Genomic DNA, 20,847 nt, shown 5'->3' with positions numbered 1-20,847 from the left:
TGAATTCAACTTTTGTCGAGTACTGTCGATTTTATGAGGTAAATTTAGCGCTCGGATGACGTTGACTCTCAGGTTGACTTGCTCCGTCGTATAGATGGCCAGGCCAGCCAGAAGTGGCACAGGATTTCGCTCTTTTCTCGTCGAAGGAAAAATTTGATCGTGAAGTATCAGCTCGATCCCGCTCTTCTTCAGCTTCTGCTCACTGTCGAAGCCAATGTTGGTGCAGATGATGCAATCCTAAACATTTTCCGGGAGAATTCCTTCAGTTCGTTTAATTATATCACGGTAGTACGAACGAAAATATTTCGGTTTAATGAATTCTCCATTGTTGTCTTGGAGAAGGTCAGCTGCCGTGATTGTTTCAGATTTATCATTTGGTTTATGTTTAGCCTGTAGGTAACGGTATCGCTCGCTTTGTCTATCTACCGCAACTTCGCCGTGTTTCACTAAACTTTATTTGAAAATCAAATTTCCCGCCCAATCCCGGTATTTGGGTTCCCAAATGAAGTTAGTAGTATTAGGTAATAGAGGAAAAAAGACTTTTTTTTTAACGCATGAAACTTAACACACGCTGAACACACGCAGTGATAAAAACGACTTAATTAATTCCCCTAACGAATGGGAAGGCTGTTTGAAGGAAGTAGTAGGAAATAAAGAGGGCGGGTCTTGGTGGCTTATGCGCGTCTCCGTGAACAACCAAGTTTCGCGGAAATCATCAACTTAGGTGGTGAGGAATCGCAGTATCGTCTCGGATAATCGCAAGTTTGCAAAAACATCGTTAATGTTACGACAGAAATACGATAATAATATCGACAGGAACAGTTTTAATTTATGTAAAAAGAAATTTGCAGAACCTTTACACTTGTTTTTGTTTTGTCTGTTGAGTTATCTTTTTTCTCTTTTGTACTGTTTACATTCCCAATTATATTGGTGTTCCTTATTCACTAGTCATTATGGCTGCTCCTGGTGTGGCCGATCTCTTTTGCAAAGCTGTCATCGAAGGTTCGTTACACGAATTAAAAGTACTATACCAAAATCACGGACGGGAGGCAATCGTGGCAAATTTTATGGACACTTGTATCAACAAACAAGGCGATACGTGTCTTAAAGTGGCTGTTGAAAGAAAATTTTACGACGTGCTCGAGTTCTTAGAGCACCAGCTGAAAAAGCACATAATGTGCAATACATGGAAAACCTCTGTTGAAAATGTTATGTCCTTTTTCATAGGAAACGTGTACTTTTAAAGAGAATTCCGAGCCGTTTGTACTATCGCCTGACATTACAATCATTCGTGATATTTGCCATCAAATGCCAATTACCAGGTTGATAGGATATTGACGTTGAGTGTGACGAACCCCTATGGTTAGAGTTTGTTTTAATCTCAATAATGGCAAGGTTTATCCCCCGCCCGGATAACATTTTTTACGCTTGAATGTATGGGCATCGTCTGCAACTTTGCAGACGTTGTGTTTAAACAAGTCAAATTTTGGCGTGGGTTAAATTGTTGGAAAGAGACTTTGATCCTACGAAATGCGACAACAGATGGTGAAACAGCTATTCTCAAAGTTTAATTCCCCAAGATGCTTCGTAAACTATTTGGAAGATCATTGGAAGCTCGAAAAGAAGCCGCCTTTTAAAAAAGAAAAGTGTAAGATTGTTATTTTCAGGTTCCAGTCGATATTTTGCTTGGTTTGCTATCGTTTCCTTCATAGAAAATATTTCAATTGGTTGTTGCGCTCTCTTATTGCTAAAAATAAAAATTGGAATTGAATTTCTCCTTCAGATTTTGCATTCAGAGAACTTAAGAGGGAGTATTGTGGCGAATTTTCAAGGAAAACGGGGAGAAGGTATAGTCCTTAAGCGACTTTAAGCGAAATTATTGTCAATAATATTTTGTTAATACTGTATTGTATCTCGATTTATTTAAATCAAAAGACTTGACACATGACTCGATAACGTGCTATGACAGTGCAATATGTGTAATTATATTTCGTTTTTGTGTATATGCATGTGATGAATATGTCAAACGAACGTTGAACAATGAAAACTTAAACGAAGAATATAGTCGAGCCTTATCAAAAGCAATTTCCTCTTACAAATGATGGCCGAACTTTTGGGGAATCAAAGAATATTATTTTACTTTGTAGGAGAGAAATATCCATGAAGGCATTTCGGCACGGGGCTAGGAGTGTGAAATTCTGTTCTACCGATTTCCTTGAAAGTAGCCGCATCCAACACTAAAAGGCCAGTCCGCTTTTCGTTGTGTCCGCCAAATATCATCGACGACAACAGCACACCGTCATCTTCCGACTGCAGAGTAAGGTAAATAGAAGTTATTTAAAATTCACCTGTATAAGGATAAGTAATTTTGAAACGTACTTTAGCATCTGGATGTGGGACAAAAACTGGTTCCGAAGCGTAGACGTTCTTCTCGGCTGGAAATGTCATTGTAAATTAGTCTTGTTTATTTCGAAATCTATTCAAGAATGACTTACCCCATGTCCGGCATTTCTTCTCGATGGTGTCAACTTTAATAAGCTTTCATCAAAAATGGTATGATAGAATTGGATAAATGATTAGTGAAGCAACGTACAATAATTTAAATAATGATTCTTACAGTGCCTGGATTTTCTGCGTCCACATCCGACGAAATGGCGTAGAAATAACGGTACGGCTTCCCTGCACAAATAAATAAGTCATTTTTTAAAGACATTCACCGTTACTTGATTCCAGTAAATACCATTGTATTTGTTGTAGTTGATCTGTGGCGTTTCGCAGCCCAGCGGGCAAAGTTCGTCCGGTTTGATGTACATTGATGAGCCACCGTTCATCCATTTGGCTTCAGATAACGAATGGGCGTACGTATTCAGATTTCCTTCCTTTCCCTGTTTAGGATTCAACGGCATGACGAAGCGCTTCGGTCTTCCCCTGAAGAGCGAAGCATAATTGGGATCGCTTTGGGCGTTCTGTTGAATCAAGGAATTATTAAGAGTTGATTGTGTTGTTGTTAATCATGACCATATTCGCAGATTTTTAATTTTTTTTTGTTTACCTCCAAAGCGTCGATGTACATGCAGTCCAACATTTTAGCATTGGCGTAACAGCAAATGTCGACAATCAGGTGATCGTCAGCTTCGAATGCGTTGACAGTGTGCAAGAAGAAAAAGGCTTCCGTCACGTACTGCACCGGTAATTCAGCTCCCGTTTTGCGGGATATCACGCGAATCCTCGTTTTCTGCGTTAGGTAAAATTGTGATTTAAATCACCTGATAATAATCTATATTCTGTTTGATACCTTGTTTGGACGCCATTTCAGTGAATTAACCAGAGGTTTGCCGGATAGAAAACTACTCAAAACCGTCTTGAAAGAGACATTTAACGGCTGTTCGATCAGGACGAAGTAGGAATCTGTGATTGAGAAACTGTGCATATAGCTCGGCTCTTTGAGCGAACGGCACGGAACAGTTGTCACGACGCGAGCTCGTTCGGTTGCCTTGGACTCTTGATCGTCTGGAGGGTAATGAATAACGACATAACTCGGTCCTTTGGCTCCGATTTTCTGGCCGAGTTGATAAGCTTCTCCGCTCTCTGTGATGTGCGGATGAGACGATTGATTGAAGACACTCAGCGTCTCGTGAAGGCTTTCCTGTACGTCAAACGATCACCGGTAAATATTTCAATTGCTTCATTGATTTACTCGCTCGACTTACTCGTCTTGTCGTTTCCATAGTTACAGGATCGATGCGATGGATGAACGGAGTCTCGGCGAAGGCGTAAAGATCCTTGCCCAACGGATAAATACTAATCATCGCGTTGTCTGAAACGACTTGATCCAAAACGAATAACGAGCTGATCCTGAGTGAGTTTCAAAACCAAATTTACACAAATAAAAAATGCTTTTATACACAGGAATATTTTCAAAACAGAGGTGTTGCCTATTTACCTGTGGAATATGGATTTACACGGATCGGGAGCTGCTGGAGTAGTGAATTCCGGGACTACCAATTGCCCTGCAGCAGTGTTGAGCACGTAAGACGTCGAGTTGACATAGCGGGACTGGTAGGTTACTTTGCCATTGCGGACGTTAAATCTGCAAAAGGTGTAACAACGTGAAACCGTAGTCTAATATTATCAGGATGCAATTTTAAATACAGGAATTCTTACTTATGCAGAAGCCCAGCAGCGTCGAAAAGATGGTTGACTCTTTGGCGACCATAGTCTTGCTTTCCGGGCCCATTTCTGTACAAGCTTCCTATTAAAGGTAAAGCATTTTTAGTTGATACAATTGTGGAATAGCTTTTAAAAAAAATTGAAATCAAATTACCATTGACCCATAATGGAATGGCTCCAGTAGTGATGCCTTCCAGTGGATTGATCACTTCTATCTCGCAGGACCGCAACCAAATATTCAAATCACAGTTAGGATACGCCATGGATGTTGGTGGATTGGTCGTCTTCAAGTCGGTTGGTCCATTGCTGCCGTCCAGAATTGCGTCGTCGCCGTACGATTCTTCGATGATAGTTGTTCCGGAATTCTTCTCGTGTTCTGCGATCGACCAAAAATGAAAATTTTCACAAACGTCTTTCAGCGTGCCTTCAAACAAACTCGTATTTTTAGTAGCTGTAAGTCCTTCCATCTTCGGTGAAGTTGTCACTGGAACGGTCGGTGCCGATGTGATGACTTTCCATCCGACCGACATCAGCTTTTATATTATCCTCTTCCTTTAAGAAAGAACTATTCCCAAACTGGGAATTTGAGACTGTTTTTATTGTGTGTTAAACACGTGACAGTCGTGAAACCCTCGTACTTGCTGGCTTCGGTAAAACATTCGACGGAAACAGTTCTTAGTCGAGTCCTAGTATTGATATCAAGGCCAGCTTATTCTTGGAGCTCCGCACGTAGTCAGTCATCCTGTCTCGGTCGAAACGTGATTTTGAAGCGCGTGCATGTCGCCTGCCATTCGATACTGAGGCCGATTAAGAAGAGATGGTCATTCGGTCACTTCCCAGTCGCTAAATTGCTCGTCGGAAATCACGTAGCTACAAGCGTCTACTGTTTTTTTTTGTTTTTTTTTGTTTTTTAAAGCTCCGATTACTTTGGTGTCACGTTTTCAAAGAGTTGCATCCTCCGACGTAAGGGCTGATCAAAAGTTATACCTAGCAAATGATTAATTGTCAAGAGGTTTGTAAACTTTAGCACAGTTGGAAAGATTAGAACTTTGTCGAACAGGACAGACGAGTAGACGACAACTAGTTGTACTGACGTTGTTCTTAATTTAAAATGTTAACTTGAGTTTTTTCTTCTGTCGAAGGTTTGAACAATAACAACATGGTCTAGTAAAAAAAATTGTTTTCTATGTCATTTCAAAAATAACCATTTTACATTTTAGTTAATTAAATTTCAGATCTTTCTGTGTACAATAATTTATTATTTTTGAATCCTTAGATATTTGCCTTTGTTTTGACGCGCTGCATTTCATAATGTCCCAAGTTGCCACAAGGTATTTGTTGGAATTTGATTTGTTCTTGCTACGCGGAAAACAAAACGAGAATTTTTTTCTAGTAACTTGATAAATGATGATCGCGACTGTGAACTGTCAGCTTGGCACTCCTTGCAACAAAAAGAAAGAATCGCACAAAACCGTCGATCGCACGAAAACCGGATTGGCAACATTTCGGACAACCCTTCAGTAGAGGGATTTTTGAGGTAATTCAATATTTCATCTGCATTCTTCGCTTCATTTTTGTTAAAGTTCCTTTATTCCAAAAAGTTTGAAAGAACGTTTGTCTAGGATCGGCGCTGGAAAATGTCACCTTCGTTCTACGTTGTGTTTCCGGCACCACCAACAATTAACACATTTTTTACGTAATTAATATGTTTAAACGTTCATTTAATATAGAATTTTGTTTCCTTTTTTTGAGTTGCAATACATAATTGCTTTGCTTCCAAGAGAAAGTTATCATACAGCTATAGGGATTTCCGGTTGTTGTCATGGTCCATTTGGCGTTGCCATAGCAACGCGCAATAACATCATAACAAACCTGCGGTAGTCAGTGTTTGATTCAGTGATTCGTTACTTTAGCAAGATGAAGCCTGAAGACAGATTGCAAATTTTACCCTCCTCGCCCATTTCAGTGCTTGAGAGCACTCGTAAAGACTTTGAAGCTCTACTGGGAAGTGCAAATTCGTATAGCGAAGAAGTTCAGGAAAGAAAAACAAATCAATCCAAGAGGCATCGATTCAAGAAACAAGAAAAACACCGTAACAGTGTGAAGGAACACGTAGAACTACGTGAGCTTTCTTCCGTGCAAAACAAAACCATCATCAATGTAGGCCTTCAACAAAATTTAGTGAAAGTGAAATCCCATACCAACCCCTCTTTTTGGTACGAAGATGAGCAGCAGAATGAAATGGGCAGCTGCTCCAGCTCTTTAAATTCTGAAAAGCTTAAGAAAGTGAAAAGTTCCAGTAATTCTCCAGAACTTGGGCATTCATCTTCAGTTGAGCGAGCAACCATACAACATGAAAGAAGGGCTTCACCAGCAATAACAAACAGCAGTGACGATGAAAATAATAGTGACAATGTTTTAAGTGTGGCACCTTCTGTTGGTAGCCAACACACAAGAACTTCAATTTCTTCATCTCATCCAGCAAAGATAAATTCTAATAAAGAAAGTCACAAGAATAGTAGACAAACATCAGTGAAAAACCTGTACAGTTCAGCAAGTTCATCATCAGATCACAATATAGAAGAAGAGAACAGTGCTGGTTATCAAGAATCAAATGAAACTCTGTCATTGGAGCACAGTATCTTGAAAATTGTTGTCCACCAATGTGACAGATTGATTTTAGATCAACCTAAAAGTCAACCACTGATTGTGGTCCATGCCGTCAGTTGCAAGACAGGTCGTTACATGGTGAACAATAAGGTCCCCGTTTCACCGCAATGTACAGGATCATGTATTGCCCATAGTCCTCATCAAGTCTCCAATAAGTCCAATGCTCTGCCGGAATGGAATCAAGAAATGGTTTTTGACTTGGATGCAGACAAATATTTATCAGAAATCCTTTTCTTATTCGAATTCGTGAGTGAATCCAACACGACAGTTAGCTCTTTATTGGCTTGGGGGTTTTTGCGCCCCATGTCAAGAACTGGCGTCAAACACATAGGCAAGAAACTTCAACTTCAGCTGTATAAAACGCCTGCGCGTTGCTTATTCGGACACGCAACACCTAGGCCGACTATTAGCGACCTCTTCAATTGGTTTAATAGCGCAGAGAAAGAAAAGTATCCAGCAACTCTTTACGTCACGCTGCTATCTTCCGGCAGTTCTAAAAGTTCAACCGTGACGGAGGAAAGTCGATTCAACGTAACCAGTCCATTACGAGGAGGCCGGCTCAGCGGACAGCCATTCAAACTTCCCACCAGACGAGGCTTTACATACGAGTCTGCTGCGGCAGGAGCCTTAATTGCCTGTTACCGCTCAGATGGATCATCTTTAGCCTTCGCTTTGTCAACTGGAGATATCATGGTGTATCAAAACTCAGTTATTCCTTTGCACCTGAAAGGACATCGGGGCAATGTGTATGATCTTGAATGGAACAAGAATGAAGGCGGGGAGGGTTGGCGTTTACTATCCTGCGGTGCGGACTGCACTGCTCGAGTTTGGAACGATTCCAATGACGTGGTTTTGCCTCATCCAGCTTACGTGTACAGCGCCCGTTTCGGCGAATCCGACGACCGTGTAGTCACTGGATGTTTCGATCAGCTGATCCGGTTATGGGAATTAAATTCATCGACACCTCGTCTAATAAGCACCTATGTCCAGCACAGGGCACCGATCAACAGCCTCTGCTGGGACTCCCATGGAAGATTATTTAGCGCAGATGCGAAAGGTTCCATTTGTGTCTGGAACTCGACCATTTCTGGCTTACATTTTGAAAAGTATTTGTTATTTTTTATTGTAATATGACGTGATAACTATTAGACTTTTTTTCCCTCTTCAATCAACAGGATCCTCAACGAATCTAGTGAAGAATATCGCAATGAAACTCCCATCAACTGCCTCTGCTTTCATCCTTCTGGAGGCAGATTACTAGTCCACTACAGAGGAAGTCAGATGTGTTTGCTCGAGCCAAAGTCTGGTCTTAATTTGATTTCGTACAGTGGCATCTATAACCCAAGGTATAGTCTAATAGCATACAGGCATAGTCTAGCTCTGGCGAAAAGCATTATCATTTAAACTGATATTCAATATTTGATATGGAAATGTTGTTGGCAGGCTGAGACTGGCAAGTAGCATCAGTCCGTGCGGTGGTTACGTGATATCCGGCAGTGAGGATGGTTCTGTTCACTGGTTTGATTTGGAGCGGGGTGATCTTGTAGCCGTTACAACCTTGCCCACGTCTACAATTGATCCCGTCATGGCGGTCGCTTTCCACCCCACTTGTCACGCCATAGCCTTGTGTTCATTGAGCTCGCAATGTTGTCTTTCAGTTTTGGAATTTAACGCAGCCGATACTGGAATTGAAGGGTTTTCCTTGATAACATTTCCTCGTACAGTGCAAAGCGCCGTTTCCCCGATCGAGAATATTTCAAAGAATAATATCTCACAAGGAGGAAATTGCACACCTACGCTGGATAAATTAGAAAGAATTTTCAAAAAACTTGATCTAGTCATGGCCTGGTCCGACTCGCATAAAAAATCGTTGGAAAAATAAAATGTAATTCGTGTTTCGTTGGTTTCAAATTACCACCTGATCGATTCTTTTCGAAATATTATTTAGTTTGAAAATGGGTCAGACTCGCGAAAAGAAGTCTGAACAGAAAGTACTTCAACGCTACCCGTATTCCGAACCTCATTTGTACTCAAACACACGTCAAGTGACAGTTGGATAAAATTTACCACCGTTATTCATTTCTTTTAATTTGCTGTGATATTTGTGGACGTATTTGTCAACATTTTAGTTTTCAACGTGCCTAGAATGGAGATGAGGTAAGCTTAACTTTTTCTTTATTTTTTTGGTGGCCCTGAAAAGGGCCGATTTGTTGGTAGAAGGGAATCAATCGGCTTAAGCACGTTCACCACGGATACGGCGGGCGAGTTGGATGTCTTTAGGCATGATGGTGACTCGCTTGGCGTGGATGGCGCACAAGTTGGTGTCTTCGAAAAGACCCACCAAGTAAGCCTCGCTGGCCTCCTGCAGGGCCATGACTGCCGAGCTCTGGAAACGCAAGTCGGTCTTGAAATCCTGGGCGATTTCTCTGACCAAGCGCTGGAATGGCAACTTGCGGATCAGAAGCTCGGTCGACTTTTGGTAGCGACGGATTTCACGAAGGGCGACGGTGCCGGGACGATAACGATGGGGTTTCTTGACTCCTCCAGTGGCCGGGGCACTCTTGCGAGCGGCTTTGGTGGCCAACTGTTTGCGGGGCGCCTTGCCACCGGTGGATTTTCGTGCGGTTTGCTTAGTACGAGCCATTTCGAGCGACTGAAATTTCAGATATCCTAACTAGTGAAAAGTGCTAGGTATATGTTGGGAACCTACGGACGTTGCAGAGCTGAGCGAGTTTACTGGCTAGGGATTGGTTAGTTCAAAAATGGGAGGGGAAGAATTGATAACGGAAATTCTCTCTTTGTCAGAATGATGGGCATTGAAAGAATTCCTTGCGGAGGTTCCCAACCAATGGACGTTCAGCTAAAGGGAACTGGAGGGATATAAAAGCTTTGTACTCTTCCACTGTTGAATCATTCAGTATTTTATCAAATATCTGTACGGAACTCGTTTCAAAATGACTGGTCGCGGCAAAGGAGGAAAAGGACTCGGCAAAGGAGGCGCCAAACGTCATCGCAAAGTTTTGCGTGACAACATCCAGGGAATCACCAAGCCGGCCATCCGTCGTCTTGCCCGTCGTGGTGGTGTGAAGCGTATCTCTGGTCTCATCTACGAGGAAACCCGTGGTGTTTTAAAGGTGTTTCTCGAGAACGTGATTCGTGACGCCGTCACCTACACTGAACACGCCAAGAGGAAGACTGTGACGGCCATGGATGTCGTCTACGCACTGAAACGCCAGGGCCGTACTCTGTACGGTTTCGGCGGTTAAACAATTATTTTCATTTAGACTCCGATCTCAATTCAATCGGCCCTTTTCAGGGCCACAAACATTTTACAGAATGAGTTCTCGTTTAACTTTCGGTCTCCATTTAAAATTGGCTTATTAAGCCATCTCGTGCGTGGGGTAGTTTTACGTCTTAGTCACTTATAAAGTATGTCATACTTGTAAAACTAATCCAGCAGGAAAAAAATTGACTGGTTTATGATGAATATTAAATCATTCCCCCAAAAGTTTCTCATTTTTCTTCAATAGTGTTTTCGGAAAATAAAGAGAGAAAACACAACAATTGTGAGAAAAAAAATTAAAGCCAAGCCAGAATTGCTAGAAAGATCCAGAATTGGATTAAATTTTATTTACAATCCAATCGTAGGTAAACCATACATCTTTTTTTTTAATTTTTTTATTCAAGTTATTCCAGTAATAGTGAAAACCTTAATAAATAACCAACACTGCCTGGGCTTAGGATTTATTCGTTTTGGAATAAATCTTGGCGATTTCATTTGTTTATTGAAGTATTATTTATCACTTAAGTGACATCTGTGTGGCAGTAAGGTTTTTTTCTTTTCTTTAAAAGTTTGGTGGCCCTGAAAAGGGCCGTTTGGGTTGAAAGAGAAGACCGGAGACAATTTACTTGGTGCTGGTGTACTTGGTGACTGCCTTGGTGCCTTCAGACACAGCGTGCTTGGCCAACTCACCGGGCAAAAGCAGACGGACGGCCGTCTGGATTTCCCGGCTAGTGATGGTCGAACGCTTGTTGTAGTGGGCAAGACGAGACGACTCTCCAGCGATGCGCTCGAAAATGTCGTTGACGAAGCTGTTCATGATGGTCATGGCTTTGGAGGAGATGCCAGTGTCGGGGTGGACCTGCTTCAACACTTTGTAGATGTAAATGGCGTAGCTCTCCTTCCTCTTGCGCTTCTTCTTCTTGTCTCCTTTGGCAATGTTTTTCTGGGCCTTGCCGGCCTTCTTCGCTGCTTTACCGCTTACTTTAGGGGGCATTCTAGGACTTGAGTATATCTGAGAAAGTAACGACCGTCACTTCAAATTTCGTTTTTATATTGAAGCTGGCTCCCCCTCACTACTTGATGGTAGCCAAAACTCGCGTCTCCAGAGACTTACGTGTAACAGATAGATATTCAGTTGGGGGCGGAGCTAGTGACACAATCAGGGGAGAGATGAAAGAAAGGCGGGGCAAATAAAAGTTTACTGTTTGGCTACCAAGATTGCATTCTGAATCCGACATCAAGCGACTATATAAACCCCGATTTTTCATATTATATACATCACTCGTTCCTTGATTTTAGGAACCGCGTTTACTTACTCTACATCTCAACATGTCTGGTCGTGGTAAAGGAGGCAAAGTAAAGGGAAAGTCAAAGACCCGTTCCAGCAGGGCCGGACTTCAATTCCCCGTCGGTCGTATCCACCGAATGCTCCGCAAGGGCTCGTACGCTGAGCGCGTCGGTGCCGGCGCCCCCGTCTACTTGGCTGCCGTCATGGAGTACTTGGCCGCTGAGGTCCTCGAGTTGGCCGGTAACGCCGCCCGTGACAACAAGAAGACCCGTATCATCCCTCGTCACTTGCAATTGGCCATCCGCAACGACGAAGAGTTGAACAAACTTCTCTCCGGTGTTACAATTGCCCAGGGTGGTGTTTTGCCCAACATCCAGGCCGTTCTCTTGCCTAAGAAGACCGACAAGCCCGCCAAGGCTTAAATATCCTGTTCCTCGTTTTTTAAACAATCGGCCCTTTTAAGGGCCACCAAACTAATTTGGAAAAAAGAAACTTGTTGATTGCTACATTTCAATCTGGTTCAACTTGTGCGAATTTCGTATAGTTGCAAGTGATTATTGAATTGGATTTGTTCAACCTAATTTTCTGTTTCTTTTGCTGGTGTTTGGTTTTTCCGACTGTGAAAGAACAACTTTCAAATTTTACAAGTCATTATTATTATTATCATAGCATAGATTTATCTATTATCGGGGTATCGAGACAGAGGGGCATTTTGTCTCAATAGTCCATACCCAAAAGAAAACTCATGTACTCTGGGATGAGTTTATGATCCACCTTGTTCAAATAATCAAATTCATCATGCAACCTTGAACCCTCCCCCTCAATTTTAGAGCTTCAAAATATTCAAAATGGCCGCCGCCTGGCGTATTGGTGATAGTGGGTAGTGTTGTGACAACGATCCCGATGATAATTCTTATTCTCAGGGATTTGGTAATCTATTAATAGTTTTCGTGGTTAATAGCACTATTAAGAGAAGCTGACATCTGCTATTGCATTTTTACTATGGAACCTTTTGACGAAATGTAAATAAGAGTTAACATCGATCATGCGATATTTTTTGTCTTCATTCCTAACGTTGGGTTGGATATATTTGATAGTTTTAATTGATAACACACTATTTAGATTCTTATTTCATTCTTTACTGAATATTTTCAGATAATATCTTCAGCTGAAGGCTTCATGTGATCTGCGTGCTTGTGACAGCGATAAAATGGTCCAATTCAAGCTGTCTTCCAAAACCATGGAAATACTGTTTGCAAGGTAGTTGTATTTTGACTAATATTTCTTTTTACTCCTGTGATATTTAAGACAGCATAGTGAAATTTGGTAAAAAATCTTTCTGAAAATCATGCTTTTCCACTCGTTGCTGGATGGATTGTTTTGGGGTTTGTTCCCATGTCTAAAGACAAATCTTAGCCCACACCTCACCAAGAGGATAGCATGGTTGCTCCTCCCTATCTGTTTGTAAAACACTAGTGGTCTATCAGTTGCTCCTTGTAGAGTAATTAAAACTCGTTTGTTATATTTGCATAGCAAACCTTATTATGGTCAAGATGTGGTGCCCATACAGATTTAACTATTTGGAAAGCCAGCTTCCTTTTTCATTCACTTAATAGTCTTATTTCCGTAATGTACTCTCTTGAGCAAATGAAACCGTGAATGAACTGGAATTTTCACTTGGTGAACATTTTGGTATTCTTTTTACATTTTTAACTGCCTAGTTTTGAACCTATCCTATAATGATAATTTCACTTGAGCGCTAAATGGATAAAAACATGATTCCTTCTTAATTTTGTAAATATTCCATTCATTTCTTGTTTACTGTTCTTGGCACATAGTTCTGTTATGTTTCATAACATTTAATTTTTCTTTTAGAACGCCAATATGTTCCATCGGGATATTCGGCCACATCATCAACAACCACAGGCTATTCAAAATATCTATGCATCACCTATTTATGTGCCAGTTCCCGATTCACTACCTTCACAAATCAATCAACCGCAGCCAGTGGAACGTTAGGATTCAAAAGAAGAGTTTCTCAGTTGGAAGATCTATAGTGGATGCTGGAACTACAGAAGAAGATTCAGGAATTGGAGTTTAGTTTGGAGGAAGCCAAAGCCAAACAGGCTGTTCCTCCCAGTGGAATTAAGAGCCAGCAGAGCGTCAACGACAAATCGATATCTGCAGCTATTTTTCACTGGAGCAAGAAACCAAATTTTGTGTGTTCCTGAAATTCTGAATGAAATCGATCTTCTGCAAGTCCGATTGAGCAATGTGATCGCCTCAACCGGAGCTGTCGTTGTCAACCGTCGTCGCATTGGAAAGATAACCGACAACTATCATGAGCCGATTGGGCGTGGAAAATTCGGTCAAGTCTTCAAAGGAACTTGGCATGGATGTCAAGCAGCCGTCAAAGAAATCCGCTCTCCTCGGCGTTGCAGCACAGTCGTCGAGGCTCGATCGTTCGCCAAGATGATTCAACGAGAGGTTGAAGCCCTTTCAGCTGTCCAGCACCGCAATATTATTGGACTGCTCGGTCTTTGCATGGATAACGAATCGAGTGATGGTGAAGCATCGATTAGAGTCTCGCTCATCTTTGAATTCACCAACGGAGGGACTCTTTTCGACTGACTTTTCGGCGGCCTAGCAAAAAATAGCAAATTCAAATTAGACGTGAATCAAATGATGCTGACCGCTCGCCATCTCACCGCGAGACTCTCCATCTACTGCATTCCACTCAGCAGAAGCCGGGCGGTTCAGTTATGGTCCACCGTGACGTGAAATCCGCCAATGTTTTACTGCAACGGGATGACGAAGGAAGAGTCGTGCGAGCTGTTTTGGACGATTTAACGTCTTCATTTGGATCTTAACGAAAGTGGCTCCCGCTCTGGCCTAGCAGCCAGTTTCATGACAGCCGTGGTAGGTACCCACGGCTGTGTCGATCCTTTGTGTGCGGAGGTACTGTATATTTTCAACATGTTCCAACTGATGCAGTGTTTATTAATTATTTTTTCAATTACCATTGTAGCGTTTAACCTGCAGACGGGTCGGCCAGTTTGCATGTCCTTCACGCTTGAAGGTCGCGGGGAATATTACGTTAAACTGTCAATGCGGTGGTGTAGAGGTTGGGTGAGAATTGGACGTGTTGCATCATTATCAAGCAGGTATTCAATAGCCGCAAGGCTCAGCCATTTGGTATTCATTTTGATATTGCTTGTTGTAGACCCTTCCCCAGCAACGTCAACCTGTAGAAGGAAAGGCAAGTTTGCATTTTCTTTACGCTCGAAGGTCACCGAGATCTTAAAGTAAAACGTGTCATGCGACGGCGAAGAGGTTGGGTGAGGACGACACGTGTTGCATCATTATCAAGCAGGCATTCAATAGCCGCAAGGCTCAGCCATTTGGTATTCATTTTGATATTGGTTGTTGTAGACCCTTCCCCAGCAACGTCAACCTAAAGAAGGAAAGGCAAGTTTCCATTTTCTTCAATTTCGAAGGTCACGGAGATACCATTACGTTAAACTTGTCATGTGGAGTTAGAGGTTGGGTGAGAACGGGAAGTGTTGCACCATTATCAAGCAGGTACAATAGCCGCAAGGCTTAAGAGGTTAGGGGTAGAAAAAAAATCGTATAAAAGGAGAGAGAAAAGGCGTTTGAAATCAGTTGAGTGAGAATCTCCGACCCGGCAACTGCTGTGTCCTATTCGTCACTAAATGCATTTTTCATTTTAAAATCATTACGCAATAAGTAAATATCCTTTTAACTATTTGTGCCGATTTTTATTGTTTTTTTTTCTTTTCAATTGTTAATATGCCATTTATTGAATATATTTAATATTCAAATTGTTTATTGTCTGTCGTATTAAAGGAAAAAAAAAAGGCCAAAGAAATCAGTCGAGTGATCATCTCCGACACTGCAATAGCAACTGCAGTGCACTATTGATCATCAATTGATTCTTCACTGTGTAATCAGTTCGTAATCATGGGTAAATATTCATTTTTATTTTGAGTCATGAAACAATTCTATGTCATTCCTAGTTGATATGATGAGCTATAATTGAAATTAATTTTTAAATTGTTTATTGTACAGTTAATTATGGCGTTGTGCTGCTGTTGGGTCGACCACGAGTGTACCGATGTCTCCTGGATACGGTGGCCCCGAGTTACTTCACCAAAGCGCCTGAGTACTACACTGAGGCTCCCAAGTACTACACCATCAAAGCCCCAGAGTATTACACTGCAATCTACGCTGCCCCAGCTTACACCACCAAGGGACCGGAGTACTGCACCACAACCTACGCTGCCCCAGTTCACTACGCCGCCCTGAGCTACACAACCACATCTGAGGCAGCCGTCATTACTGCACAGCGGCTGCTTCTTAGTAACAACCTACGTTACACCTAGATGCTACACCGAAGCCCCCAAGTACTGCACCGGCAAGGCCGAATATTACATAACCACGTTTGCTGCCCCAGCTACCCTGCTACACCGAGAAACCCAAGTATTTCTCTGCTCCAAGCAACTATCGAACAGAGGCTCCTGTTGACTACACCACCCATGCCCCGGGGTTTACAGTACAACCTACGCTGCCCCATCTACACCATCAAGGCTCCAAAGTACTACGCAACCGAGGCACCCGAGCTACTACTTAGGCTGCTCCGACTTTCTGCACCGAAGCTGCGAAATATTCCACTGCCCCGAGTTACTACACCATCAAGGCTGTTACAATGTTACATCACAACCTACGCTTCTCCAGTTTACTATATAATGGTGAAGCCAGAAATGGAAACAGGTATGGGCCCAACGGGTCTTGCTTTATTCCTCTTGTGTCTCTTCTACAAGATTAACGTCTGGAATATTTTTTTTTTTTTTTTTTTTTTTTTTTTATGTGAAGTAGTCAGGGTAGAGACAATATTTTGATAAAGGGATAAAAGTGCTTTTGACTTATTTTAAAGAAGTTCTACATAACACGTGGGGTTTTGTGTTGAGATTTGTTGGTATAGTTAAATGTGTGCGGCTCATGAGTTGCCAGGCTGAAGCTTATTTTCTGCTAGAAATCACTTGAATAGAATAACCAATGAAGCGTTGTTGACACTTAACTTGCATCTGACCGTGTGGAAGGCCTTTTTATTTTTTTCATGTTACTTCATTTTTTCAATCATTCTCATTACATTTCTCCAATGTCAATTGCTAATTTGAAGGTGACGGAGATTATTCCGTAAAATGTGCCATGTAGTGGTGTAGAGGTTGGGCAAGAACGGGACGTGTTTCATCATTATCAAAAATGTAGAATTGCTGAAAGGCTTGAGTTGAGAGGTAAATCGGGGTTAGAAAAAGTCGTATAAAAGGAGATAAGGAAGGTGATAGAGATTAGTCTAGTGAGCATCTCCGACCCGGCAACAACTGCTTTCTTCCAATTCTCAATCATGGATAATTCGTTTATTTTACATGGAGTTTTGTATAATAGACTTTCTTACATTTGTTCATTTGTCACTAATAGTTAATTATTTTAATGTTCACATCCAGTTAATTTATAGTCTAGTGCTGTTGTTTGGTGTATCGTTGACGGTCGAGTCGTCCACTGGTGTACCGGTGCTCCTGGGTGTGGCAGATACCAAACCGCAATGCTACCGTCTTACTACACAACAAACATACGCAACCAGTTACTACACCTAAAAGGCCGTATGTTACACAAGGACGTATGCTACACCAGTTTACTACACCGAGGAATTCAAGTATTACTCTTCCCCGAACAAATACCAAACAGAGGCTCCTGTTTACTACACTACCATCGCCCTCGAGTGTTACACTAAAACCTACGTTGCCCCCAACTACTACACTGTGGCTCCGAAGTGCTACACATCAATGCACAACCAATTCGCAATTGGTAAATCTGCTGTTTTACATAATTTGAATTATTCCATATGTTCTCTAATTGTTAATTAATAACTGAAAATGTTTATTTTATTCGTTTACAGTTTATTTTTACGTCGTGCTGCTGTTGGTTGTTCTATCGTTGCTAACGTGTTGACCACTGTACCGAACTCCACCGACTTTGGTTATTAACGACAAGAGATGTATGTCAATAGGTGCAATAGCCGTAAAGTTTAAAATGTGAAACAGGAAAAGAAAAAATCGGAAAAGAAGAGAGAAAAGGCGATTTATCAATTGAATGAGCATCTCCTACCCGGCAGCAATTGCATTCTTCCAATACTCAATCAAAGGAGTACTACACCACCAAGGCAGCGGAGTACTACACCACCAAGGCAGCGGAGTACTACACCACCAAGGCAGCGGAGTACTACACCACCAAGGCAGCGGAGTACTACACCACCAAGGCAGCGGAGTACTACACCACCAAGGCAGCGGAGTACTACACCACCAAGGCAGCGGAGTACTACACCACCAGAGCAGCGGAGTACTACACCACTAAGGCAGCGGAGTACCCAGGCTGCTGAATTGTGAATTGTTTGTTTTATGTTTTAGAGGTGACTACTGCCTTATTCATACGGACATGTTCTTGTGGTTCGACGATGATATTTCAAGGATTAGTGTCATGAAGTGTTATAGTAGCATGGTGATAGGTGGTTCACTTCACACTCTTCATGTCACTGAAACTCTAAGTGGAAATGGGACAAGGAATTTCTCTATGTTATTTACAAATTTACACAAATTTACCTGTGAGAAATAAAACTTTACCTATCTCTTAGCGGGGTTTCCTTCTAAACACAAATAAAACAGCCATAACAACAAACATGCTATTGCAGGGTACGCCATAAAAATTCTGAGATTCAGAAAAGATCCTATGGTTCAAGAATACCTATGTTACATGAAAATCTGAATTGTAATGGACTGTTAGTAGTAATGGGAAAATACCTTAACTCGGCAGATTTGTATTCCACTATATGTGAGCTTCAAACATAGGTTTTGACAGCATTATGGGTCTATTGGATGGAAATTGACTGACCGCTAAGTCAACTTGTTGGAATGATTTGAAGAAATAAAATGATACAGTATAAAAATAAGGAAACTAGGTAAAGATAAACCTACATATGATATGAAGTTCAATTTGGTAATTGAAATCACAGGAATATAAGTATAAATAAGCAACAATTTGTCTCGCTCATTTCGCCTCGTTTCACCATTAAAGAACAACAACATGGGAGACACTAGCGACATCTGGTAATAAGTTTTGAATCTTAAGTTGTCGCTTTAGGATTCAAAACTTATTACCAGATTTCGCTAGTGTCGCCTTTGTTGTTGTTACATCGTGAAACGAAGTTGGGCGAAATAGTTGGTTGGATGATTGCTAATTTATACTTATATTCCTGTGATTTCAAGTACCGAAATTAACTTCATATCTTATGAAGGTTTATCTTGACCTAATTTTCTTATTTTTATACTGTACCAACTTATTTCTTCAAATTTTAGATGCATACTGTCATTCATTCCAACAAGTTGACTTAGCGCTCAGTCAATTTCCATCCAATAGACCCATAATGCTGTCCAAACCTAAAACTCATAATTGAAGCTCACATATAGTGGAATACAAATATGCCGAGTTAAGGTATTTTCCCATTACTACTAACAGTAACAGTCCATTACAATTCAGATTTTCATGTAACAGGTATTCTTGTTCATGAACCATAGGACTTTTCTGAATCTCGCAATTTTAGCTGTCAAAACCTAAAACTCATGTTTGCAGCATGTTTGAAGCTCACATATAGTTGAATACAAATCTGCCGAGTTAAGGTATTTACCCATTCCCACCTGGAACATCATGTTTGCTGTGATGGCTGTTTCTACTTCTGTTTAGAAGGCATCCCAGCTGAGAGATAGGTAGAGTTTTATTTTTCACTGGTAAATTTGTAAATAAAGTAGAGAATATCCTTGTCCCATTTCTACTTAGAGTTTCAGTGACTTGAAGAGTCTGATGTGAATAATGCCGTGTGTATGCATACATGTTCCAGTTCTGGTTGACGCCTTACTAAATTCATCACCCATATGATAGGTGAGCATCAATACCACCTATCACCATGCTACTGTAACACATTATGACACTTTCTTTAGCATCAGGAAATATATCTCAACATGAGGAGTAAGACTGTTTGTTCCTGTGATTTCCATTTTTACGGTTTTTTCATCATGAAAATTGAAGTGTGCTTCTTAGAAATGGTAAAGATTGATATGCTTTATTCTTTGTTGTAATTTTATTAATGTAAAACGTTTTATTTTACAGAGCACACAGTTTCTTTATGGAATCGTGTGGTCCTGGCACGGAGATTCTTGTGCCAATGCTGACCTTTGTCCATGACGGAAGAGGGACTTCCATCAACGTTCATTTCCATCCTTATCTTCGCGACGCACGCTCATCTAACTTCACTGCTTCTAAACACAATTTGATTTACTTCACTGGCGAGTTTCTGGACCACTTCAGTGATCGCTTCCGTCCGCTGTTACGCACCTGCAGTCACTCACCAAGGGATTATGCCCAGGTACCCAACAATTGACTTATTTGCGTAGGTTATCTACTAATAGTCTAGTTGCGTTAGACTCTGTCTGTGTAATAGTTTTCAAAATCAGGCCCTTCTTACGCGCCAACGAAGTTTTACTTGGACGTTTCTTTTTTCTAACGCTAGATGGCTTTTGATAATTTGCAGCTGTCATAACAGTCAGTTTCAGTTACTTTGCACGTCTATTTAAACATTTATTGGCAGTTATTTTGTTGAAATATTGAGTAATAACTAACGATTACTATTCCTGCAACAAAGCTCACTTGTAAAATTTTCGATAATTGCTCTTTTTTTTTACTTCCGGTTTGCTCATTTCAGTCAGTAGTTCAGAAAATATTCATTCGAGGAGCAAAAGAACCACATATTCGTAATCCTCGTCGAATTTGTGGTAAAGTTCATGTTATCTTTTTTACGTACGCGTACTTCCGGTTTCGAAAATTTTCCTGAACTATAGTTCAGGAAAATTCTCGATTTTGGCCAAATTTTGGATTTCGTTTAAATCACATCTAATCGACCCCAAATTTCATGGAGATCACGAATATGTGGTTTAATTTGACGACAGCTCAATGGTTGAGGCGCTGTGGTTACTTCCGGTCTACTTCCGGAATTTTTTTTTGAAGACTAGCATGTGAGCTTTGTTCTGTGAACAGTTCTCAATATTGTTAGGTAGATTTTAAGCAATTTAAAGCGCGCCTTTAAAGTTTTGAGCAAAAACACCAGAACAATGAGCCTAATATGTATTATGTGACTATTATGTTACTTTAATTGGCATGTCACTTAATAAAGAATTGTTTTCTCTTTATTCTATTCAGGTAATGAGAGGAAACGTCGAGAAGATGGACACTAAAACGTCGCCGGTATCTCCAAAATGTCAGCGTGGATCATCATTTGTTGTTGGTAATATGTTTGTGTTAGTGTTAGTTA

The 20,847-nt window shown here is 41.1% G+C and overlaps 6 protein-coding genes and 3 long non-coding RNA genes across 12 annotated transcripts; 5 read left to right on the top strand and 4 right to left on the bottom strand.

Annotated features, from left to right (window-relative positions):
* Nucleotides 1-1,889: 1,889 nt before the first annotated feature.
* LOC124206273 (carotenoid isomerooxygenase-like) lies at nt 1,890-5,018 on the bottom strand. 2 transcript variants are annotated; one of them, XM_046603997.1, is made up of 12 exons: nt 4,607-5,018; nt 4,325-4,546; nt 4,165-4,252; nt 3,944-4,090; nt 3,711-3,855; nt 3,296-3,646; nt 3,053-3,235; nt 2,741-2,966; nt 2,618-2,679; nt 2,496-2,538; nt 2,380-2,435; nt 1,890-2,310 (listed from the first exon to the last, which is right to left on the bottom strand). In XM_046603997.1, the coding sequence occupies exons 1-12, from the start codon at nt 4,698-4,700 to the stop codon at nt 2,137-2,139; spliced, it is 1,791 nt and encodes a 596-aa protein (XP_046459953.1). In that variant the 5' UTR covers nt 4,701-5,018; the 3' UTR covers nt 1,890-2,136. The 2 variants fall into 2 exon arrangements, with proteins under 2 accessions (XP_046459953.1, XP_046459952.1); XM_046603996.1 differs by having other exon boundaries at nt 4,325-5,018.
* Nucleotides 4,479-14,576, top strand: LOC124206272 (jouberin-like). Its single transcript, XM_046603995.1, has 9 exons — nt 4,479-4,608; nt 5,447-5,501; nt 5,564-5,707; nt 5,772-7,946; nt 8,016-8,186; nt 8,284-8,997; nt 12,567-12,674; nt 13,287-14,369; nt 14,440-14,576. Exons 4-6 carry the CDS (start codon nt 6,088-6,090, stop codon nt 8,720-8,722), a joined length of 2,469 nt encoding a protein of 822 aa, XP_046459951.1. The 5' UTR covers nt 4,479-4,608; nt 5,447-5,501; nt 5,564-5,707; nt 5,772-6,087; the 3' UTR covers nt 8,723-8,997; nt 12,567-12,674; nt 13,287-14,369; nt 14,440-14,576.
* On the bottom strand, nt 9,021-9,510 carry LOC124206275 (histone H3). Its single transcript, XM_046604000.1, has one exon. The coding sequence runs from the start codon at nt 9,482-9,484 to the stop codon at nt 9,074-9,076; it is 411 nt and encodes a 136-aa protein (XP_046459956.1). The 5' UTR covers nt 9,485-9,510; the 3' UTR covers nt 9,021-9,073.
* On the top strand, nt 9,730-10,165 carry LOC124206280 (histone H4). The gene has a single exon (XM_046604005.1). The coding sequence runs from the start codon at nt 9,795-9,797 to the stop codon at nt 10,104-10,106; it is 312 nt and encodes a 103-aa protein (XP_046459961.1). The 5' UTR covers nt 9,730-9,794; the 3' UTR covers nt 10,107-10,165.
* On the bottom strand, nt 10,704-11,153 carry LOC124206278 (histone H2B.3). Its single transcript, XM_046604003.1, has one exon. The coding sequence runs from the start codon at nt 11,115-11,117 to the stop codon at nt 10,746-10,748; it is 372 nt and encodes a 123-aa protein (XP_046459959.1). The 5' UTR covers nt 11,118-11,153; the 3' UTR covers nt 10,704-10,745.
* Nucleotides 11,453-11,833, top strand: LOC124205089 (histone H2A). The gene has a single exon (XM_046602415.1). The coding sequence runs from the start codon at nt 11,453-11,455 to the stop codon at nt 11,831-11,833; it is 381 nt and encodes a 126-aa protein (XP_046458371.1).
* Nucleotides 14,577-14,844: 268 nt separating the features above from the next.
* LOC124206282 lies at nt 14,845-17,469 on the top strand. Of its 3 annotated transcripts, none has more exons than XR_006879662.1 (5): nt 14,845-15,158; nt 15,279-15,396; nt 15,501-16,202; nt 16,948-17,297; nt 17,389-17,469. It is a non-coding gene; the product is annotated as an uncharacterized LOC124206282 (long non-coding RNA). The 3 variants fall into 3 exon arrangements; XR_006879663.1 differs by having other exon boundaries at nt 16,937-17,297; XR_006879664.1 differs by having other exon boundaries at nt 14,846-14,993.
* A 491-nt stretch (nt 17,470-17,960) lies between these two features.
* LOC124206283 lies at nt 17,961-18,564 on the bottom strand. Its single transcript, XR_006879665.1, has 4 exons — nt 18,461-18,564; nt 18,287-18,388; nt 18,110-18,213; nt 17,961-18,029 (listed from the first exon to the last, which is right to left on the bottom strand). It is a non-coding gene; the product is annotated as an uncharacterized LOC124206283 (long non-coding RNA).
* Nucleotides 18,565-18,947: 383 nt separating this feature from the next.
* Nucleotides 18,948-19,707, top strand: LOC124206284. The gene is made up of 5 exons (XR_006879666.1): nt 18,948-18,977; nt 19,061-19,249; nt 19,320-19,421; nt 19,481-19,585; nt 19,650-19,707. It is a non-coding gene; the product is annotated as an uncharacterized LOC124206284 (long non-coding RNA).
* Nucleotides 19,708-20,847: the final 1,140 nt, after the last annotated feature.

This window comes from Daphnia pulex, chromosome 10 (assembly GCF_021134715.1).
Source record: "Daphnia pulex isolate KAP4 chromosome 10, ASM2113471v1".
Classification (NCBI taxonomy): Eukaryota; Metazoa; Arthropoda; class Branchiopoda; order Diplostraca; family Daphniidae; genus Daphnia; species Daphnia pulex.
This window is presented reverse-complemented; position numbering and strand designations above follow the sequence as displayed.

Coding starts and splice junctions, on each gene's coding strand:
- LOC124206275 (XM_046604000.1), bottom strand. CDS start 9,484: ATGGCTCGTACTAAGCAAACCGCACGAAAATCCACCGGTGGCAAGGCG.
- LOC124206280 (XM_046604005.1), top strand. CDS start 9,795: ATGACTGGTCGCGGCAAAGGAGGAAAAGGACTCGGCAAAGGAGGCGCC.
- LOC124206272 (XM_046603995.1), top strand. CDS start 6,088: ATGAAGCCTGAAGACAGATTGCAAATTTTACCCTCCTCGCCCATTTCA. Junction 7,947..8,015: donor TCTGGCTTACATTTTGAAAA/GTATTTGTTATT, acceptor TTCAATCAACAG/GATCCTCAACGAATCTAGTG. Junction 8,187..8,283: donor AGTGGCATCTATAACCCAAG/GTATAGTCTAAT, acceptor TGTTGTTGGCAG/GCTGAGACTGGCAAGTAGCA.
- LOC124206273 (XM_046603996.1), bottom strand. CDS start 4,700: ATGTCGGTCGGATGGAAAGTCATCACATCGGCACCGACCGTTCCAGTG. Junction 2,680..2,740: donor CAACTACAACAAATACAATG/GTATTTACTGGA, acceptor TTATTTGTGCAG/GGAAGCCGTACCGTTATTTC. Junction 2,436..2,495: donor GAAGAAATGCCGGACATGGG/GTAAGTCATTCT, acceptor TGACATTTCCAG/CCGAGAAGAACGTCTACGCT.
- LOC124206278 (XM_046604003.1), bottom strand. CDS start 11,117: ATGCCCCCTAAAGTAAGCGGTAAAGCAGCGAAGAAGGCCGGCAAGGCC.
- LOC124205089 (XM_046602415.1), top strand. CDS start 11,453: ATGTCTGGTCGTGGTAAAGGAGGCAAAGTAAAGGGAAAGTCAAAGACC.